The 23161-nt window shown below is 36.2% G+C and overlaps 1 protein-coding gene across 3 annotated transcripts in view; it reads left to right on the top strand.

Annotated features, from left to right (window-relative positions):
- SIPA1L2 (signal induced proliferation associated 1 like 2) overlaps positions 1-23161 on the top strand; it is a 125798-nt gene that overhangs the window by 34532 nt on the left and 68105 nt on the right. For all 3 annotated transcript variants that reach the window (XM_027896650.1, XM_027896648.1, XM_027896649.1), the window contains exon 3: positions 19287-20993. In XM_027896650.1, the coding sequence (XP_027752451.1) occupies positions 19529-20993 (1465 nt within the window). In that variant the 5' untranslated portion in view covers positions 19287-19528. The remainder of the gene's footprint in view (positions 1-19286; positions 20994-23161) is intronic.

The raw sequence follows: 23161 nt of genomic DNA, 5'->3' as shown, positions 1-23161 counted from the left end.
AGGCTATTTTAAAATTTAAACTCCTTTTTTTTAGGGGGGGGACACGGGGTTCAATGTGGTTTTTAAGAAGTAACTGTGAAAATACAGGAATCGACAAACTGCATACTGAAATTATGTTGTAGTTGACAAGTGTGTTTAATTAAGTTAGATGATTTTTGTCTTGAATCTCCATGGTTGTATTGCGGTTGCCCTTTATTTTTTGTTATTACTAAGTCCACACAGGAAACTAAAGTAGAATTCTCCATTGTGTTAGGTGCATGGGGCTTAATATGAGATGTGTGCACAACTTCTATAACTATGTAATAAAGTAATTATTTCATTATTTAAAGCTTCAAGTTTCCTGGTCTCTCTTCTTTGTGAATATCAAACTGAAGTAGATGGTGTAGTATTAATGCTTTTCACCTCTGGTTGATTTAAAATTATTTTGGCTTTTTTCATCTATTACTGTAGTGCTGAGTGAAAAATCTTAAATAAACTGTGTTGGGATTTCTATTTAGTTAGTTAGTTAGTTTTCTTTTGCCAGAAAAATCAGTCCCTCATACTAACCCTCCGGCTTTGGCTATAAGATCAATGGATGGGTGATGACAGACTGCATTCTACTGGGACATATATTCTACTGTGTGCCCCTCAGCACCCACATGTTCCCTTTTCTGAAGCTTTCTCATACTCCTTCCTTCTCTTTTTTTGACCCAGTATTGTAATAGTCCCCTCTCTTATATCCCTTTCTTAAAATAAATAGCCCAACACCTTCTTTCCTTCTTTAGTTAAGCCACTATGTGCTCGTGATCCACATAAATGCTAAAGAGAAGAGATCTGAGCTTAGCACATGCAAGCCTCCTGGCCCTACTGGTGCATACGTTTATATCTTGTGTGTACTTCAGGCTATGTGTTCGTATGCTTCCTAACCTGAGGGATCAAACAATCCAATCCTGCTCAGACCATGTGTAGGACTGCAAAACTGATTTGTTTTAGATGTTGTATAGACTTGAACGTAGAGAGAAACACTGGTAAGAAAATAATTTATCTAGCAGTTCTCTTTGCAGTTAATTTACTTTCTTCTTCTACTTTTCCCTTCCTTCTCCCAACTCCATGCCTTGAATGTTAACATATGACTTAAGTTTTCTAACTGACAGATTTATTTTTTTTATTGTTCCTAACGACTTCCAAGTGTCAACTTTGACTAGAATATACTTAATGTCTCCTTTCAACCCTTGATAATCGTGCTGATTTGCATGCAGTGAGCAACGCCCATTTTTTTGTTTCAGTTGTTACCACCTTGGTACTCTGTCCTTTTTATGTGGTATATTCCCTTAAGTATTCTGCCCAGCAATGGTCAACTACGTTGGGCATACTGCTCAGTGAAAATCTTACTAAAGTTGGTTTGTACTTGTCTTCTGTTCTCTAGTTAGCAGAAGCTGAGTCAAGCGCAGTGTAAGGAGATGTTTCTGTATTTATGTTTAAATTACAGAATGTTGTAATAGGACGTTGTTTCATAGTATGGAACGAGACCTTACTGGCATCCCATACCTTCTGTGAAGGCTGTCTTTGAGGGTGGATGGTTGGTTTTTTTGTTGATGGTGGTGGGTTTTTTTGGTTTGTTTGTTTTTGTTCTTTTTTTTTTTTTTTTTTTTTTTTGTGGTTGGTTGGTTGGTTTTTTGAGCACTTTTAGTTCTTGTACTCCCTTATAAAAAATGCCTTTACAAAGGCAGGACAGAACTGTCTGTGTGTATTCTGTGGGTGAATCTTTGCAGTGTATCATTCACATTTAATTCTGTAACGTATGTGCTACCTTCTTTGTTCAATTGTTAGGAAATCTACTTATTAATTGAATCAGAAGACATCTGGTTTTGATACTGATTCGTGTTTAAAAAAAATCTTTCAGTTGACCCCATATATGGTCTATCAAGTGGTATTCATTCTTTCTCTAGAAGCAAACATTTCCAGTAAAGTACCACCTACATGTCCATTGCCCAGACTCAGCATCTACTTCCGTTGTCTAGTCTGCATTTATTAGAGGTTGATGATAGCTAGAGCTGTGAAGAATTTTTCTTCTTTTCCTGTTACATGAATAGCTTGGTTTCTAGGTGTTTCTGTATTTACTGAGGATGGAGATGTGCAAACTTTCCTCTACATGCCCTCCCACTTCATACTAGCTAATTGCTTGGTAGTTTCAGTATTTCACTGGGCCATTGATTGCTGAGCTTGCATTTTGTAACCCCGTTGCAATAAGATTTAATTTCCTTTCCTGTATTAAATAGAGAAGTGAGAATTTATTTCTTACTGGAGTCTAAAGGATATTGCAACACAATAGGAATACATAGTTAGAAATGTTACTTGGAAAGCAAGCTGTATTTTGAACAGACTGTACTATTTTTTTAATTAATAAAATAACTTTCTTCTAAAAACAAAAATCAAACGCCTCTCCTCCCCAAAAGACTCAAACCAACCAACCCACAAACATAAAACCCCAACACAGAGCCCAACACAAACACTATCAAGACAAATCAAACTCAGATTTGTTTCCTTCTTGGAGTATTTTGGGGTAGGAAGATGTTTACTGTGTTGTACTGTGTAGCAGTACTGGATATTCTTTTCTGTATTTGTAGTTCGGTTCTACAGTTTCCACAAAGCTGCTTTTCTCCAGTAGACTCAGAATTTTTATGTTAATGTGTACTCTTTCCCCAGTTACTTCACACTGTCACTGGGGTTCTGTAGAGTTCAATGGAAATAATGCCTGTCTTGTTTAGCTTAAGCACAATATGCTACTATAGTAGTTTCACTCAACTTTTTTCTATGTGCAAAGCAGCTTGCATGGTGCATTGAATTCTGTCTCATTCAAATGTGGTCATTGTGTATGTAGGAACAATTAATTGTATATCAGTACATTGCATTCAGTTTTTCTGTGTTTGTTTAAAAATGTGCTTTTTTGAACTTACAAATGTTGTTGCTGATATCTGCTTTAAAAAATTAACGTTTATTAAGATTTATTAAAAATTTAGAGATTCATCAAATACTCCTTGGAGTTATAACTTGTTTGAGAAGCAAATATGAAAAGAACTCTTGCATTAAGATACATCGTCCAACCTTTATTGGGTGCAGGGGGAAATGTAGTGACAAAGAATGGGGTACTTAATGCCTTCTTTGCCTTTAATAATTTTTAATAATAAGACCAGTTGTTCTTCAAATACACATCTGCCTGATCTTGAGGACAGAGACAGGGAGCAGAATGAAGCCTCTGTAATCTAAGGGGAAATGGTCAGTGACCTGCTATTCCACTTGGTCACCCACAAGTTTCTGGGGCTGGATGAGATCCATCCAAGGGTACTGAGGACTCACCAAGCCATTTTCCATCATTGACTGTGGTGCAATCTTTCTAAATTTCTCACTTGAGTGGTTCCTGAATAGGACAAGGTCACATGTTATTTGCACTTGGTCTGACACTAAGTCCATTCAAATAGGAGAGACACTTTCATCTGAAATTGGGGGGTGGGATCAAACTGGGGAAATGGGGAAGGGTCAGTGTTGTACCTGAGAAATCTGACTGTAGATCTGCTTTTAATTTTCTGCAAAGACTAACAAATTGATCTGCTACCTCTCATTATGACTAATTCTGTTAGTTTTATCTAGCTGGCTTTTTTGGGCAAGGAATAATATTTAACTTAGTTTCAGATACTGCAGGGTTTCCACATTGAATATTAGAATGGAAGAACTAATAGGCTCATGAGTTGATAGGCCTTTAGTTCTTTTATGAAGAGTTTTATTAGTAAGCATAGAGACCCATTTTCATTTAATCTGTGGAAGAATTGTTTTAACTGGAACAGTAAGTCTAGTCTCTCTTATTAAAAGGTATTTTTGAAGTGTCTTAGCAAGAAGAAACTAATTTCAGTGACTCCTTTTATGCAACACAGTTTTCTGGGAAGATGTGGCAAAATAATTGGCATTCCCATTTCATATTCAAAATGAGTTCTTGTATTCATGAAGTACTTTAATCAAGAACAGGTATTTCAGTTATTCTCTTGATAGAAGTCTAGGGATTTTTTTCTTCATACATGTTTTGGTTGTTTGAATTCCTCTGTGGCTCCGATATGCATTTTTGAGGTTTATAAGTACTATTCTCAGTGTTTAAACTCAGATGTTAACTGAACACTTTCAAGACGCTTTAATCAGTTTATGAAGTGTTTAATTATTAGTTTTTTAAAGGAAAGGCTAAATATTTCTCTCATATTTCCTCTGAAATACCAGCTGAAAAGTGAAACAGATTATTAAAAAAATATTCTAGTTTTAAAAAGTGTGATATAGTACCACAAATGCTGCTATACATTCTTTTTTCCATATTCTGGTCTTGTTTTAGTTTATCTATATTAAAAATGTGTAATTGTGATCCTCTAAGATTTTATTTGTTTACATACTCTTGTAATTGACAAAGGGTTGATGACAGTGTTCTCTGAAGGGCTTTGTTCCTTGGAATCTCTCTAGGCTATTGTTTGAAGTAGATCATTTGCTGGCTTTAGGAACATATTGAAGTACATATTTGTTTTGACTTGGTTTTGACAGGAGGTGGAGGGATGGATTAGCACCTAAGAGTAACACGTTATTAACTGTTGAGTGTGGGTATATACCCTTCCTATTCAAAGGAAAAGAAGCATTTAAATAATCATACAGCATAGTGGACATTTTAAAAAATCCCATAGCTTCCATACTCTCCTGGAAAGGATAAAGGCAACCAAGGTAACTGATACCATTAATGTTGTACAGTGTCTCATCTGACTGTCTTGAATACCAAAAAGATATATCTTGGGAAAAAAGAAAGGACTGATGAATGAAACTTCAGGAAGATACTAATGAGAAGGAAAAATATTGAGATAAAGGAAGTGACAGTAGAGGAACAGCAGTGAAATTAAAGAACAAAACATTCAGCACAGAAATGACTAGTAGAACTAAAAAATTAAATTACTATTTCTAGATAAGAAGACTATAGCAAAGACATGCTTTTCAAGTCAGCTGAACTTAAATGTTATGTTGGAAAGCTGGACTTGTGTCAGAGTACTAGACCTTGGAAAGGACAAGCAAAAGTATATTTATAAAAGAGGAAGAAATGGACTTGGGTGAAGACAAGGATATAGGATTTTTTTTTTTATCTTCCATGATGTATTCGGAGTCTGAACTTGCCAGGACGAGACAGATCACTTCTTGGTAACAGATTATTTTGAACAAGGAGTTGGATTAATTCTGAGTTTTTCAGGATAGTTTTCGGCACCAGTGAGCAGAAAACAATTAATTTGGGTGGAAAACAGATAGCATGAATGTGTGGGAGCTTTTGACTGGTGATTAGGAAAGCTGCTAGCTTTTGCCACTGCTGTAATTGCGTGCAAATTAAATAAATGGTTGATGAAAACCATTACCATCCTAACTTTGCCTGGCATCTTAATTTACCTTAATGGCCTGTTTACATTCTGAATAGCTATGCTTGAGTAAAAATTATCTGTGAATATTCTCATTCCAGACCAAGGGGTGTCACGGTCTAACACAAATTCACTGTCTGATTTGTGCTCCTTGAAAGGAAGATGATATACATATGGATTGAGATGGAAAATGTTACATGAATTTGGTATGATTTGTTGAATGCATGGGCTCTAGTATATGGAAATAGAGAAAAGAGGAAGTGAAGAAGCGCACTGGAATAAATATAGGTGGGAACCACATCATGAGAGGCAAAGAATTCCTGGTGTATGCGGTAAACATGGCATGCAGGCACACCATTACTTTTATAGAAAGTTAACAAATCCTTCAATGGAAGGAAAAGTATACCCATGCTATTTGTTTTGTAAATATAAATATGCATAACAAAATCTTCCCAGTGAAATGTGGACAGTCTGGTTAATGATTTGATGATATGCTGAAATAGCTATTCATGAGACTTTGGCACTGTTTGTTTGTTGTGTTTTTTTTCTCAAGAGTTGGCATTTTGGATAGAAAATAGGAGTGAATTCCTGAGTAAGAGTAATAAGAAAAACTAAATACTGAAACTGTACAACTGTATAACTTAATTTTAAGTAGAATGACGTGGTTTCTTAAAATATAATTTTACTGAATGTCCCCTACACTCCCATTCTAAGAGCAGCCTGCTACAATTTACTGATTTAAATTTGTTTCAGTACTTGTGTAGGTCTCATGTAATGAAGCCTTCTGAAGAGCAGGTAGCCTTTTAATTTTTCTAAATACGGCTTTAGATGATTACTTAGCAAGTTTATACCGCTCTGTTTTGGCCCAGATTGCTGCCAAAGCTTTTTATTTTAATATAGTTCTCTAGCTAAGGGAAGAGAGGGAAAGTCTTTCTTCATATAAAATCAAAACTGTGACCAGAAATTTAGTCTGCATTTTCAGAAAGCATCTAGGAAGAAGAAGTGTTTTTCCTCATAAATACCATAGTATGAAAAATATTATTTTATATATATTAAAATATTCTAGAGTCTATAAAGTCTTTGCTTAGTTAAATTTAGGCCCATAAAGCAGAGTTTGGAGTATTTAAAAAACAAGATGAGAGGGGAAATTGTGATTTTATTTAACGATGGTACTACAATTTGCAAAAATTTGTTTTCTCAAAATTGTTTTTAACATGGGCTTACAGACTAATGGGAGTATGGATGCATTTGTATGCAAAAGCATTTTTCTTACTTTATGCACACACTTGAGGAATGCAGCCTTGAACCTGCACTAAGGTTTGCTCCCAAGGAGTGTGTTTGGAAGAGATTCAAAGAACTGAAATATACATTTGATAGAAACAAATGTATTTATCAGAATTCTCAGTATCTTTGGGGTTGATCTGTCATTGTTTTGTGGGGGTTTTTAAAGTAAAAAATAGTATATCACAATTGATGCTTAATAAGTCCCAGACTATTTTGGTTTTATTGCCTTTGACATTGTAAAAGACTACTGAGCATACTTCATTCAAGACAGCAGAAATTCACATGAACTTACTGTATGGATATTTCAGTGCATCTTTAATTGCCTTGGTTGGTTGGTAGGTTTTTTAATTCTTATGTACCTTTATTGGTTTTAGAAAAGCTAGCCCAGCAGATTCTGAAGAACATTGTTTAAAATCACATTATGAATTGCCCTAGGTAAGGATATTTTTATTAAAGGGTCGTACATAATGTTGACATGAATAGCCGAGACCTTTTGTAAGCCATTTATAATTGTTGACAAATATGCAGTCAGAGTTATAAAGGTTACCTAGGTAATAAAGAAAATAGGATTTATTTGATAATGTCCTGAATTCTGGGGTAAAAGAACCTGTAGATTTTACTGATGAGTAGTTGAGTATATATGGGGAAGGAAAAGGAATGCCGTTTATGTTGTTTATATGTCAAATATGTAGCTTCTCTTATAATTTAATATGAGCCTTTTAAGAGTCAGAGACACAGAAAATGTGATTGTTGCTTTCTAAATTTGGATTTTGAAATAAATCTGTAGTTTCTGTAATGCAAATAAGCTGCAAAAAAAAAGAGGGAGATATGCACTGACAGCAAGTAAAAACACAGTTCCAGAAATGTGCGGTCTGTATGAATGATATACAGTTTGTTGGCTGACCCAAAACTTTGTGCTAAATCAAAACCAATAATGAAATTCAGAGGCAGTTTTTTTACATTGCCTACACTGCATTGCTCTGCCTGTGTGTGAACACTTTAGATAAGTTAATTATACCCTCCTATTTAACATTTTCATTTACATAAGGAGTAGAACTTGATAAATCAAATATAAAATTCAGTGTCTGATTTATTGGATGGGGTGTTATGTAATCAGAATTTTAAAAGCAAAAGTTAAAACAAAATTGTCCCTATAGAAGCAAACCATTCTAGAGAATATGAATTTCATTCCCCGTGCCTCCCAAAAGTGGACCACAGTCCATCATGGCCCCAGTTGTGATGCTGACTTCGTCTGGAAAAATGCATATATACAACAAGAAGTCTTCTTTCCAATCTAGAGAAATGAGGTCTTGCCTATCTGACACAAAGTTTTTGAAAGATGTGTTTCCACACTATATTTTTGAAGACTGCTATTTTTTTTTTTCTGTTTAAAACGTCTTTATATAGCATATTTTCTCAGCAGGACAATTCCAGAAAGTTCTCTGATGTGTGCTTTGACCTAGTAAACTAAAGCAAAACTGTAGAGCAATGATTATGCTATCTTATTGTTTGTGGTGGTTTTTGTTGGTTTTGTGTTTTGGCACCTTTTTTTTAATTATTATTTATTTTTTTAAAATTTGGGGGGATAGCAGAAGAAAGTGCTCCATAAAGTTTACATAAAGCTTTAATAAAATCATTTTCAATTACAACCCTCTTAAGTCTCATTGATAACAAGGTTTTTAGCCTAACAGCAATTTGGTTCTAGATAATATATCAAGAGATCACTGAACAGATGGCAGTGACTTTTTATTGCTATCAAGTGGTGCCAGATTTGAGTGGACTGTTGAAAAATGAAGAACAGTATTCTGCTAACACATCTCCCACTCCTGCTACTGTTCTTCTGTTTGTGTCTAGATTTATGTGAAAAGGGTTTATTCATCAAAAAAGAACTTGTACTCTGCAAAGCTGTAGAACAACCAGGCTGGAGGTTGACTGTTTCAGAGAGGCTCTCGTTTGCCTGAGCTCTATTGTTCAGGGCCAAGTGGTCCATGCATTTGCCTAGAAATGTCAGGTGGGCACAAGTTACCAAGTTTTTCATGTATTTTGTTAATATTATAAAATCCATTTTCCAAATTATGCTGTAAAATTAAGAACAAAATTGTTTTTCTGTAGTAACACTATGTGAATTAAGTGTATTGTGGTCACCATATATTTCAGTGTATTTTCTTTCTATTTGGAATTCCTGCTCTTTTGATTTAGAGAAGGAGGATAAAAAAAGTGAAATTTCTGTTCTCAAAATATAGCTTATAAAAAATGATCTTGATGCACAGTGATACAAAGTGGTACTTTATAGCTCTAAAGAGATGCAAAAGTACCTGAGGAATTACTTGCTGACATCTGAAACTGCAGATCTCCCGTCAGCTTGAAGTTAAGATTCTGAAAACTGGCCATTAATATTATCAGTTTATGCTGCCTCACAATTCATGCCAGCTGATAAAGAACCAAGGTCAAACTGAAACAGTTTCCATAAAAGACAATGAAGAGAAATGCTCATGTTTCCTTTTTCTTTAAAACTTATTTTACTTTAATCAGCCACTTCATTAATACTAAGAATAATTCAGAAGTGGGATATAGCCATTCGACTGCTAAATGACTTAGCATAAAACCTATTTCCTGCTTCATTTTCTTGAAAACACAAGACAGAGAAACAAGGCTAGTATTCCCAATTTTTCCATAAAATGTGCTTCTGTACTTTCTTCCTAGAGAGTAGTTAGAGATCTCTTCCACACTAGAAAGTCTTGAGTTTTGAATGTTCCCTCTGTTGTCATAGGCAGTGTATTTTGGTTTTTTTCATTGTTGTGAACTTTTGTGATGGGAGAGGTTATTCAAATACTTCTCCTTTTGCTTTAACAATAAAGTGGACTTAAGGCATTTTTTCTTTTAGAAATTAATTAATTTGATCTTCTAAAACTGTATTTATCCACTTTGTGGTTCCCCCTTTGCCCAGAGGTTGCAAAGTGTTGGAAAAAGCAGTGTTAGCTACAGCAGCTCACCTTCTATAGAGCATGTAGATGAATGTCTACAACTGTTTTTATCCACCCTGGAGGAATGTGGCTGGTCGGGATGGCCCAAAGGAAGGGCTTTTAATGGAAGACACACTCTGAAAAATTTTGAGAAACACTGTATTCATTAGGGTGTTCATTTGGTAAGAACTAGGTAGTAGCCGTACGAGGCTGTAGAACAGCCAGCCCCCTCAGCTGGCTGTCTCAGAGGTGCTTTTAGCCCAACCTGTATTGTTCAGTGCCAGGTGGTGTTTGGAAATGTCAGGTCAGTGCTATAGGCCCAGCAGAAGGAGGGAAGGCAATCAGCATGTTGCCTCTGTGCCTTTCCTTGGGAAACTGTAGAATGTTTGACGAATCTCTGGATGACGCTGGATATATGCATTTGTGATTTGTGTAGTCACATGGAGAACCCTCTGCTGTCACAGACCTGCGGGTGTAAGGCCTGTGTATAGAAATTCTCCAGAGCATCACCCAGATAGTGTTTTTCTGAAACAGTATTTTTTCCCAAAGGAAACTGGAACAATTAAGTTTATGTGAGCCTTTCTAGTGGTTTGCTATTTGGAAGAATTTGGCGATCTCTGGAGATGATGTCCAATGTATGGGTTTGTGAGTTCACACTATAGAATCCGAGTAAGTCCTTAGGACGCTGCAAATAATCTGACATCATCAATGTGAACATGGCAGGCTTAATCTGTCCTCCTCCCCGAGGCAGCATTTTTACTATCAAATGCAGTTATAATAGAGGCATATAAAAGAACTTGCTTGTTCTGGCTAAAAATGGCTTTGTATATTTCAAAGGCTCTCTTGAGTACTGTGTCAGCATCTGAAACCTACTTCGTGGAATAGGCGGCCTCAGCTGTTTAATAGATGTATTGTTTTATCTTTTCACTGAGTGGATGAAAAAGCTTTGTTTTGGGCCTCACTATACTAGACTTATGAAAAGTGGAATTGCCTCGTGAATTTTTGTGACATATTGACTCAAAAAAGTCAAAGCTTGCAATCTTGCTCTCTTTTCCTGAACAATATCTCCTCTGGAAGTACTTGACTCCTTATTCAACTTCAGTGCAGCCTCTGAACCTGCTTCCAGATTTCTATCTTGGAGTGTGAAATAACAATCTAAATCTTAGCATATCTCTACTTTCCTATCAACTTTTAATTAAAAGTAATTTCTTCAGATAGCCAGGGAGGTGCCAACTCCAGTATTCCTAATTTTTTTCACAATAATCAAAAGCAATTGTTTGCACAATGTGGAAACATCCTTACGCACATATCCCAAAAACATTTGAGATAATTTCTCTAGAAAATACAGTGCTACTGCATTCAGTTAGAAGTTTACGTAAACATGTTTTTCAATTAGAAATCTCCATTCATGAAGCTTTAAATTTTTGAAGATTGATAAGAGATAATGTTGTTACTTAACTACTTCTAATTTTTGATCACATGATTCCATCTGTAGCAATTTGTTGTATGTTGTAAGGACAGCAATTGTTACAGTGTGACTCTTTTCTTTAAATGAAATTGATGTTTTGTAGTATTATGTGGGTGGTTTGTTGTGGTTTTTTCTCCTGGTTTTCCCTAGGCCTGCTCTTGGGCCGAGTGCTTTTCAACTGCAACTTCAATAACCATTTGTGTGCTGAGCTGGAATTTTAACAGAAAAAATAATTTCTGATGTCACTAATTCTGGGAAAAGGTAGAATATGTTATTTTCTTTGTTTTGAAATGATGCAATACTCTTTTAAATCACTGAGTTGCTTTTTGTTTCTGCCAGGATTTTATAAGAACTACATAACAGAATTAGCATTTTCAGTATTTCTGTATGTGCATTAAGAACTTGAAGGTGAAAAGTGTAACTTGAAATGAAGCACATGTAATATGTTCCTTTCTCAACATATAGGATGAATATTTGCCTTTCTATATAGTCTTCTACTCGTTGGTTTACAGATGCTGTATTACTCTTTCGGTGTTATCCCAACTCACATACAAATAATTGGTTGTTCTTTTCCTTGTCTTTGAATGATGCGAATGTGGTGCACAAGTCCAGTCTTTATCTTTCTAAGCTTTGCCTCTGACAGTGACTTCATACACTTGTTGTTTACCAACTGGATTATCATGGTATTTAGCATCCTCTACAGTGGGGTCATTGTATGAGGATAGTGTTCCAACAGGACAAAGGAATAGTCCCTGCCTTGTCTATTATGCAATTTAAATGACAATACATGCGTTCAAGCAGGGAGGGGCAATTCAAGAATCAGCAGAATTTTGACAATTTCTGAGCCTGTAGACAGTAGTGTTTCTCCTGAGGTTTCAGAGGTTGTCCAGCTTGCTTGAGAAGACCACTCTTTTGTTGGTTTTCAGTGGAACTTGCTTCAATGCAATTTTTCCATATTATAATTCATGCTTTGTCTAATCTGAACTCCCTTACTAAATAGGTTCTACTGGCTGAGGAGAAGTACATGCCACGCAAACAGATTTTTGCTCCGATCTTTTTAGGATTTTGACCTACACTGAATATAGAAAGTGTTATACAAATTTATTTCTGTTTATCTGCTGACTGATATTTCATACTGATGTGGATGAATCTTGTTTATGACATATGTGTCATTATATGTTGAAGCCTCTTCAGTCTCAAAGATGAAACTAGAATTAAAATTCTCCATTATCAGTATTTTATGGATAAATCTATCTATAAGGAGACTGTAATTGCAATGAAGTGTTGGAGGCACAGACGTAAGTACATATAAATTCTTTAAGGTGGGGAAATATCTTAGGATCATCCAGTCTGACATAGTGTGTAAAATATGTTCTGGATGTCTTTTTAGTCTCCGTGTAGAGAACAGATTACTTAATACTCAGTAAGTTGGGTTGTTTTTTGTTTTTCCGACCCTTTGACACCTGGATTCTTGAACAGAAAGAATGAAAGGAGAAAAAGACAGTTTGGATTCTGGTGGGGTTTTTTTGTTTTGTTTTGTTTTTAAATTTTCACTGATACCAGAACTTCACTGACAGGTGTATAACTTCTATTTGCAATTATCTGAGACTTCAAAAAAATTATATTGGTTAATAATGATAATCTATGAGGAATTTGGTGCCTTTCCCCTGCATGCCCTCTTCCCTCGGGATAGTAAGTGGTCAGAGCTTTTATTCAACTCGTCTCTGAAAAAGTTCTTTTTCTAAGATCTCAGTGTTAAAATTTTTCCTTTTTACCTCATTAATTGCATTATGTTGTAGGCGTTACTGTATTTTAAGCTTCATAATTTCAGTTAAAAATAACTGAATTCGAAGAACTCAAATGAAAGATTCTCTGTGTGTGTGTCAGTGGTAGTTTTGCTATTGATTTCACTCTACTACTTCACATGGTTTGACCTGAATAAGATAAAACTTCAGTTCCAGTTTCATAGTTAAACTCTGCATAAGCTGCATAATTGTGCTGTTAATAATAGGGCTGTAAGAATAGGAGGATATCCAGTTTGTTCTGGAAATCAAATTAGCCTTAATGCATCTTAGTGTCAAAAGTTATGCTATTGGAACAATAGAATATTGGTATAAATATTCTAAGAAAATTGGGTGCTAAAACACTCGACCACAAATTTATCTAAACTTATTTTTCAGTAACAGAAGGTTATTTCTAACAGAAAGTTTAGAATCAATGACAATGAGGTTAGAGTCAGTAATAGCTCTATAAAACACTGATATTCACTGAGAGATAACCCAGGTTGCTTGATGAAAAACTTAAACAGTGTCTTTTAATTAAACAAAGCATGAATTGAGATACGACGTGTAGGACCAAATATTCAGGAAAAGTAATAGAAGACAGGCTAAAGAGAAGCTGCTGGAACTTTGTGATATATTCTTTGCTGTAATGCGTTACACAAAAGAAAGTGCATCTTTTGTAATGGCATTTTGAGTTCTTTTTCATTGAATGGATGTAGGATATTTTAAAAACACAAACCATCTCATAGTATTGAGTATTGTTTTTAGCAGTTGGAAGGTATAATATACATTTTCTCTGGAAAAGCCAAGATGACAGGTGGGGGATCTTGACCCTAAGTTAAAGAAGTCTAGCATTTTTAAGGGGTCTATTTAATGTTCTGTCTTACACAATTATTCTTGTACTTGGTCATGAGATTTTTCTCAGCCTGTTAATGAAGGAGAACAGTTATGATGGGAGAGGTTTCTCAAAAATAAAACACCTTTCATTGAACAGCACTGAACAGATGTGGAATTCAAAGTTCTGTTGCGTCTGTCTCCATATTTATGTGCATCTGCCATTTTCTTTGTTGGAGAAAGGAACTGTGTTTGAAGAATAGAGTATGTTATTTCTTTTTTACCCCAGATCTTACAGCAGTCCAAAACTAGTGCAACTCCACTTCTTTATAAGAAATGTGATGGTCATAGCACTGAGAACCATGTGGTCTGTTATCACTCTTAGCTATAGCTCCTTCCCCCCACCTCACCCTGACTGGAGGTGGATACATTTCTGTAACTATACAATTTTCAGTTTTTCCTCTGATATTTCTCTCACAAGCAGAGACTGTAAATGTAAAGAAATACAGCATAGCTAAGGAAGTGTGCCACAAATATTCACGACACAGGAGCTCATCTCGATTTCCATTTGTCAAATGAAGGTCTTCCCATCCTTCTTCTGCCTTCTGTCTATGTCTGCATATTATTCAAGTATGTGAAATATGCATATGAGAATTAACTATTTATACTGTAGTAGTTATAGCTTTAGTTGATGTATAATAATTTGAACAATTTTTTTCATGAGCTCCGCTTATAATTTGTTCATTGTATTATTTCCAATCCATTTTCCACAGCTGCAATCTGAATAAGTGCCTCAATTATAGTTAGTGTTATTCTTTAATATTCACCGAGCCTCATGGAAAACTTTGAAAGAAATATTCTATTTAAAGACAATTACGCTTAAATATCATGGTTTTCTAAATACATTTGCATGAAAAAATCCCGCCAGAAACATGAAGAACTCATTTTTCTTTCATACCACTATCTGCAGTAATAATTATCCCATGTGACATCATAATCAACTGTCATATGATATCACAGTTTAGTGTGACCAGAATTTTCCGACTTGAACACACAATTAAGTAGCATTGCTTGAAAACCAGACATAGCTGTCACTTTACTTCTGAAAATTGGGTAGTTCTCATTTAGGAATCATTAAGAAATAATAGTTATATTAAAAATATGTAGATCTAAAAAACATTTGCTAATGGAATATGTTTTTAAAAATCTGCATAAAAAACCTTTTTTGTATTATTTTGTAATTTTTCAAAAATTACTTCTTTTTTTTTCTGATGGCAGTCTTAGTTTTAGGAAATAATACCTTGTGATAGATTTGTTCAGTGAGTTATCTGCTCCAGGACTTGTAAAAGTACAGGCAGCTTAGAAAATCATTTCTCTTTTGCACACTTCTTTTTCACTGCACTTTCAAGAACGCGTCTGAAGGCAGAATTTTCTTGCTGACTTTAGGTTCTCATGGATTAGCCATTGTGTAACTGCTGCTCTGCTATAGTGGCGAAATACATAATGCTACGTGTTGCTTTGAAGAGTGGAAACTCACTGGAGTGAGCACTCAGAAAATGCTATGTAGAATCCATTGAATGCAAATTAAATATCTGATCTTCAGCTTTTGGCACATTATTCTGGCCTATGCTCCAATTTTATCAAATTGCACTTCCCGTTTTTTAAGATTAGTAGAGCTTGAGAGTCATGGCTTATAGAATTGTCATCTTGATAAATAGTAGAGATTAATGCTTTCATCCAAATTATGCATTCTTTTTAGGATGATAACATTGCATAATAATAGGGGCAGATTTCCAAAGTCCTGATCAACAAAATGATCACAGAAAGACTTCTTAAATAATTCATTTCCATCTATCAAGGCTGACATGAGGCAGCGTTACCAAACAACCTCCTTTTGACAGGAAAGTCCAATAGTACAGTTCTTATTCATTGCTCTGCAACTGGCACAGGAACATTTGTGGGCAAGTATCCAGGTCCCCAGGGAACTTGGAATCGTTCCATGTTAAAGAACTGTAACTGTAGCTAACAAACCAGCTGCTGTATTGAGCTCAGAAGGAAGGCTTTGTAGCTGTGTGGAAGGAACTTAAGTTATTTGCATAACATCCAGCAGTCTTAGTGGGAAGGGTTGGCAGGAGCACAACAGCAGGGTAGGCATCCAGCTTTTCTTTTTTGACCTTATCTGTCACTGATTCCATTCTTCAGTGCTAGGATGAGATGAAAAGAGAGGGAAGTGAAGAACTTGACCAAGAGAGCTGTACAGGTCTGAAGAGAAGGGCACTCATGATCATATTGGCAGCATTCTTTGAGAAAGTAATAGTTTATTAACTTCAGCAAAGAAAATTTGTTTTATAATACATAGTATCAACATCTGTAGGGCAGTGAGTTGGTGAATTCTTGCTATGGAGAGAGAAAAATCTTAACAACAAATACAGGAGAATACAGTGCTGTCAAACAGAACACACTGTTGTACCGAGTTACCAGAATTTACAGAAATGGTCAACCATATTAAAAACAGGAGTTTTTCAGTTAGGCCAACTTTAGATTAAGAAAAAGAATTAACAGTATGTCTTAAATATACTGCGTCACTTCTTCAAGCATTAGTTTTTCCAATAAAATATTAATCTACTGTTCCAAAAAGGCATTTCCTTGGTCTTCTGTCCCACCAGCTTTACACTGTAAAGAAAACAGATTCTCTTTTTAAATACTGTCTTTTGCAATGTACCTTTGTTTTAAAATACTCAGGCCATACTTCATCTAGTGTTTAAGCTGCCACCACCAAAGAAAAAGGCGTCTTGCTTTCCTGTGGCCTTCAGGCTCTCTCCTTGCCTTCCACAAATACAGCTGTTTGTGAGGCCAAACAGTAAATCACACTGTGGATTTGAATGGAAAATAAATGGGGTGATAGTCTCCCTCTGTTGCTCTTTCCTTCTGCCTTCTACCACCTCTTCCCCAATTTAATTTCAACCTACATTATGTTCCTGGTCCAATTCACTACTTTTGCACAAATGCTTATCACAGAAAAAGGGCTAACACAAGAGAAGAAAGTAATGGAATTTTTGCAGAATAGCCTTTTCTTACCTTATATGTATTTTTTATTCTGTAAGAGATTATTTTTAATTTAAAAATGCGTAAACTAATGAATTGTAGGAATAGTTTTTATGTAGGAAAGGACAAGAAGGCTAGAAGACATATTTCACTAATTTCAAAGAAAATGGAATCAACCTTCAATAAGAAGTTAAATTTCTTTCCCAGTATGTGAAATTGAACTCTGTGTGTTCTCACTCCTTTATATTCTCGCAGAAACAGAAAAGATGATTCTGGAATAGTTTAATTTTCTTTCAGAGTTTCTATTTAGCAAAGGTTTCTCACACTTCTATGATTGTATAAAGAACAATCTAAGAGATTATTAAAAAGCTGTCAGCTGTTCATGTTAATGTGTATGGCACAGAGATTACTTGTATTTCACCTTTGTAATATTACCTGTGCGCTCCAAAAACGTTAAGCATATTGATGTATCTAAGAGGAGTCCTACAAAAAAGTCTTCGGGTTATTGGTGGAAGAGAAGCTGGACACGACCCAGCAATGTGCACTTGCAGCCCAGAAAGCCGATTGCATCCTGGGCTGCATCAAAAGCAGCGTAGCCAGCAGGTGGAGGGAGGGGATTCTGCCCCTCTGCTCTCTACTGTGATGAGACCCCACCTGGAGTATTGCATCTGGCTGTGGGGCCCCAGCACAGGAAGGACACAGACCTGTTGGAGCCAGTCCAGAGGAAGGCCAAGATGGTGATCAGAGGGGTGGAACACCTCCTGCGAGGAAAGGCTGAGAGAGCTGGGTTTGTTCAGCTTGGAGGAGAGTAGGCTCCAGGGAAACCCAATTGTGGCCACCCAGTACCTACAAGAGAGCCAAGAGGAACTTCATACAGTTCATATAGTGACTAGATGAGGGTTAACTATTTTAAACTGAAAGAGGGTAGGTTTAGAGCACCACCCCATGCCAGGACTAGATGATATTTAGGGCCTCCTTCCAACCCAAACTGTTCTATGATTCTATGACCAACATTTTTCTTTTTGTGTTGCATTTTCATATCAAAAAATCCTATATGCCACTTTTCAAATAGTGTTTCTCTGATCATGTAGGTTGTTGAAACAATCTTTTGGACTCCTGTAAGGAACCCAAAACATTATTGTAATTGTCTGCATTGGCCATCAAGGAATTCATATGTAATGAAAGTAGTTGCAATGCTATAGTGTTGTTGTCACCAATTTCCACTACCAGCCACATATAAAACCATACCAGCATGATACTGCTGTAAGTCTAAAATGTTTATTAACCCATTACTGTAGAAGACTTAAGTTTTCTGTATCAAACATGACTTTGTGTTGATTTCTGACAAGCAGAAAAAAATAAGGTGTCGCATTTTAATTTATATTATCCCTTTACCCGTCATCCTTCTATTTCAGGCTGATTTGTCTTTTTCCTAATCTCTGGTAAATGCATATTAGCTTTATTTGCAGCATCTTAAAAGATCATTATGCTGGCATTTTTGTTCAAGGAACAAAATCTGTAAAAGAAGTACATAACATTCTGTCTTGATTCTTATTTTAGTCTGCTTTTATGCAACGGATTAAAGGATGGGCTCTGTCTGCAAATGGATCTTCACAGCATGAGTCATGGCCATTCTTAAGACCATTAAAGCCATTGAAGAATATTTTTATATCCCAACAGTTCTGATTTTGTAATCGAAATGTGACTTGTCAATAGAGCTACTATCTCTTGTTATTTGTGGAAGAAAACAGACACATTCTTTAGCACAATAACCGAGTTAACAGTCTGGGTTTCCAACCAGAGGAGTATAATATAACAGAAACAACTCTAACTGTTTTACACAGCTAAATAATGGTTTGCACTTCAAAGAAAGGAATGTGAGTAAATCTCCCTTTGGGAAGAGAGAGGGGGAATAAAATGAAGTACATTATTTCACTGATTTCATCATAGTATAGTAGAGGAATTTCTTCTCTTTAAAATGTTTTCAATGGGACAAAACACCTTTCTCTGTCTAAGGTCCTATCTGCTATATATGTTTTACTTATATTTTGTACCAGTCTTGCCCCAACACTCCTGTGTATATTAGTCATTTTCAAGAAAACTTGGATAAAAGTGTCTTAAATGTTATGTAAACAAATCCAAGTGATTAGACAAAGAATAGGCATCTAAGTTGCTGTCAGTATTGCAGGAATGCAGAGAATTGTCTGTGGCTGTTCTGCTTGGCAAATCGTGCTGTGCTATTCAGTGTGCCTGTACTGGTGGGTCCATGAGAGATGCAGGTTCAAACTGCTCACATCCTGTGGAGTCCCACGGAACACTGGGATTATTGCGTTTGTTGGGTTTTAAGGAATGAGAGGATAGAAAATGATACAAAGCACATCTCATGAGTTTCATTCAGTTTCATGGGGTGCCATGTATATACAAGTAATATTGGAAGTTTACTGTTATTGACTATAAACATTTTAATACACTTTCTTTTTTCTTTTTCTTTTTTTTTTTTAATGAACAGATATAAGAAGTTTGTCTGGATTAATACTGAACTGAATGCATCTGAACTGAAGGAAATATTTTGGGACTGCTCTCCTGACAGAAGTTGTGCAAAAATGGTACACTGAGGTTTCCGCCGGCACTTCTGGGAAGGCTGTAACTGTATTTTTATATTGTAGTTTATTGGCCCATAAAAGACAATGTAATAACAAATGTAACAGTAAATTTATGCAATAGTAGTGGATCCCCTCCCACTGACTGGACATGAGTGATCAAAGGTCTTTGCAAGAAGATAAGCACAAAGTTAGCAGAACTTCCTCAAAGTTCAGGGAGTCTTCAAGAAGCATGCAATCTGATGATTACTTTGCTAGAAAACTTAAAGCCTTGAATGGTAGCATGGGTCCTCCTGTGTCTTCAAATGCATCTAGCAAAGCTGAAAATAATCAAGCAAATGGTACACCAGCTGTGCCTAAAATGGGTGTTCGAGCAAGGGTATCTGAATGGCCTCCTAAAAAGGATTGCTCTAAGGAATTGAGTAAAGCTGCCTGGGAAAACAGACCTCCAGCTGGTTACGAAGGTGTTGGCTCAGTACTTCCAAATGGACAAAATGACCAAAGCGATGGACAGCAAGAAGAGCTAGAACTGGAATTTACAGAGGGAAAATATTCAATTGGAGATCTTTTTGTTCATTCCCCTCAAAGGGGACTTCATCCCATAAGGCAAAGAAGCAACAGTGATGTGACAATAAGTGACATTGATGCTGAAGATGTGTTAGACCAAAATGCTGTTAACCCAAATACTGGAGCGGCTCTCCATAGGGAATATGGCAGTACTTCTTCAATTGATAGACAAGGCTTGTCTGGAGAAAATTTTTTTGCAATGTTACGAGGATATCGAGTGGAAAATTTTGAACATAAAACGCTTGCTCCTTTTGGATTTTCTGAGTTTTTCCACTGTGATCCTACTGTTTCTCCTAGTCTACATGCTGCTGCGCAGATTTCCAGGGGAGAATTTGTCAGGATTTCTGGGTTGGATTATATGGATAGTGCCCTGCTTCTTGGTCGAGAGAGGGAGAAATCTTTCAAGAGGAGACTAAAATCGGAAGGCATAGAAACATCTCTCTTTAGAAAACTGCGAACAGTTAAAAGTGAGCATGAAACTTTCAAGTTTTCATCAGACCTGGATGATAGACTTGACAGAAATGTTCGTTCTTGGAACTGTCAGAAATGTTTTGCACATTATGATGTTCAGAGCGTTTTGTTTAACATAAATGAAGCAATGGCTACCAGAGTAAATGTAGGAAAAAGGAAAAATATAACCACTGGGGCTTCAGCTGCGTCACAGACTCAGATGCCAGCAGGCCAGACAGGAAACTGTGAATCTCCTTTGGGAAGCAAAGAGGACCTCAATTCAAAAGAGAATTTAGATGCTGATGAGGGTGATGGGAAAAGCAATGATTTAGTACTGAGTTGCCCTTACTTCAGGAATGAAACTGGTGGGGAAGGAGACAGACGGATTGCACTTTCTAGGGCAAATTCAGCATCTTTTTCTTCAGGTGAAAGTTGTTCTTTTGAGTCCTCTCTAAGTTCCCATTGCACAAATGCTGGTGTTTCAGTACTGGAAGTACCAAGAGAAAACCAGTCCATTCACAGAGAGAAAGTGAAGCGTTACATCATAGAACACATTGATCTTGGAGCGTATTATTACCGCAAGTTCTTCTATGGAAAAGGTAAATTTTTCTAATGCAACTGTTCTGACATAGCAGTGCACTAGATTTAAGTTGTTTAGTAAAGATTATTTTTTGTGTGCCTTCTCTATAGAGAGACTTAAGTATTCCAGAGGATCCTTATCCAGAGGATCTTTACTAGAATTAAGCCTGTTATTCTTGCCCTTTCATAGAGATACTGGACAACCAGGGGGTTAAATATAAAATTGGGCAATACCTGTGTGAGTTCATTAAGTGATTTAAGCAAAGGTTAAAATAGCACGTAAACTAACTTTTCCAAACCAAACTTTCTTGATCAGAAGGAGGAATAGATGACATTTGTATCTAGTAAATGCATTGGAAATACTGATACCCAGAATGAAAATCATTATTTTCTAAAAGGTGCTTCCAAAGAAGGTTTTATTATTGAGGCTTCAGACTCTCTTCTAGATTCTGTTGTCTTCAAGTGTCTTTTGGGGCCTTTCCTACTGTATGCACGCATACATGCTCCTTAAACAGAGAGCTTCTGATGCTATTTAGTCTTTCAGCTTAGAGAAGGATTTTTTAATGCCTTTCTACTAGCCTTACACTTTTCTTTTAGGATGTGTTCACACTGCGAAAATGCCAGGATACTCTTCTCAGCAGAGTAATTTTCTTGGCTTGAATTGTTATTCAAATAAATTGTTTCCACTTAGTGATGGACTTTGACAGTCTGTATTCAGAACTGCATTGTGAATTGTGTATGAAATCTCTGGCTTTGTGGGGAGAACCCCAAAATACCTACCTCGATCCTCTTTGTATCATGAATTACAGCTAGATCTTTTTTGCTGTTATTGAAAAAATAAAAAGATCTGCTGCTGTTTTTGAAAGACTGTTACAGCCCAAGTCTTCTTGAAATCATACTTCCTCTGCTTTCTAACTATATTTGAACATCAGGAAATAAGTACTGTACTGTACTCCTTCCTTCTGTAACCCTTTACAAGACACTCGAAAAAGGATCCAGTACAGTATTTTTCACAATATGATAGACCCTGAGAACATATTAACTGTAAAAGCATTGTTTTTTAAAGGCAAGGAAGAAAAGAATCTGAATCTCTCATGGAAGAGGAAGAAAAAGACCCACAGCTAAGAAAGGAACGGGCAGTAATTTCAGAGGGTCAAAAAGCCTTTCAAGCTAGGCAGGTTGTAAAGTATAAGAAAAGTGTTGAGGGAGGGAGAGTGCAAGAGAACGAAGGGAAACTTGTATCAAAAGGGCGGCATATTTTTTGAGGGGCAGAGAAGAGAAAGGATTGGCATAGACAGAAATAAAAGGAAGATTGTCAGGGGACAAAGGTGGTGGCAGGATGGGGGGGAATAGGGGGGAAGACAATGAAAGAGGACTTGTTTGTGAAGTGCTTTTATCTTGGATGAGTTACAAGTGCTGAAGCACGGTAGATTTTTTGTGAAGAAAAATCTTGTCTGAGAGATTAAAAGAGAAAATGCAAAGAGTACTCAAAGCCACTTTAAACAATGTAATATAAACAAACCTAATGACCTTTCTGGAAAATGGATGCAAATGTCATTAGTTTTAATTAATTTCTGTTCTGAAATAGTATCACAGTTTTATCCCACATAGTATAATACTAGGAAACTTGAATTGTTACTAATTATTCTCTAGGTAGAGTTCTTCAAAAGTAAGTACGATGTGATGAATTTAATGTCCGGTAATAAATTATTGTCCTCTCTCCTTTACAATGATATACAAGCCATGCCCTCTTGTGCATTATCTTTTTATAGAGCTGTAACAGAAACTACATGAGAGAAACCTGTATCAGACGGCTCTTTTGAGACTGATAGTGTAAGTCAGGGCAAACATGCTGATGAAACTAAAATCATAACTTTGAATACCTATTATCTTAAGGGATCTCCAGATTACTTCCAACTGAACACAGTTCTCACCTAAGCAAGGTTTATTGTGTTTAGAGGAAATAAACCAGACGTTTTGCGTTGGGCACGCAGATGTCTTGCTGCTGTCCTGACCTTCCATATAAGAAAAAGTGACATTTATATGCATACTAGGTCTACTTGATGCTCCTCCATGACAGTGAGCTTTCCTAGCTGATTGTTCATTGAATTGTAGATTTCATAGTGCGGTTGAATTTAGCAAAATAATTGTGGAAGGATGAAAAAAAAAAAAAGGCAATCAATAGTCA

The sequence above is a fragment of the Empidonax traillii genome, unplaced genomic scaffold, assembly GCF_003031625.1.
Source record: "Empidonax traillii isolate 1590-97213 ecotype Southwest subspecies unplaced genomic scaffold, ASM303162v1 scaffold507:size695108, whole genome shotgun sequence".
NCBI classification, from domain to species: domain Eukaryota; kingdom Metazoa; phylum Chordata; class Aves; order Passeriformes; family Tyrannidae; genus Empidonax; species Empidonax traillii.
The sequence above is the reverse complement of the archived record's forward strand: the minus strand, read 5'-3'. Positions and strand labels throughout refer to the sequence as shown.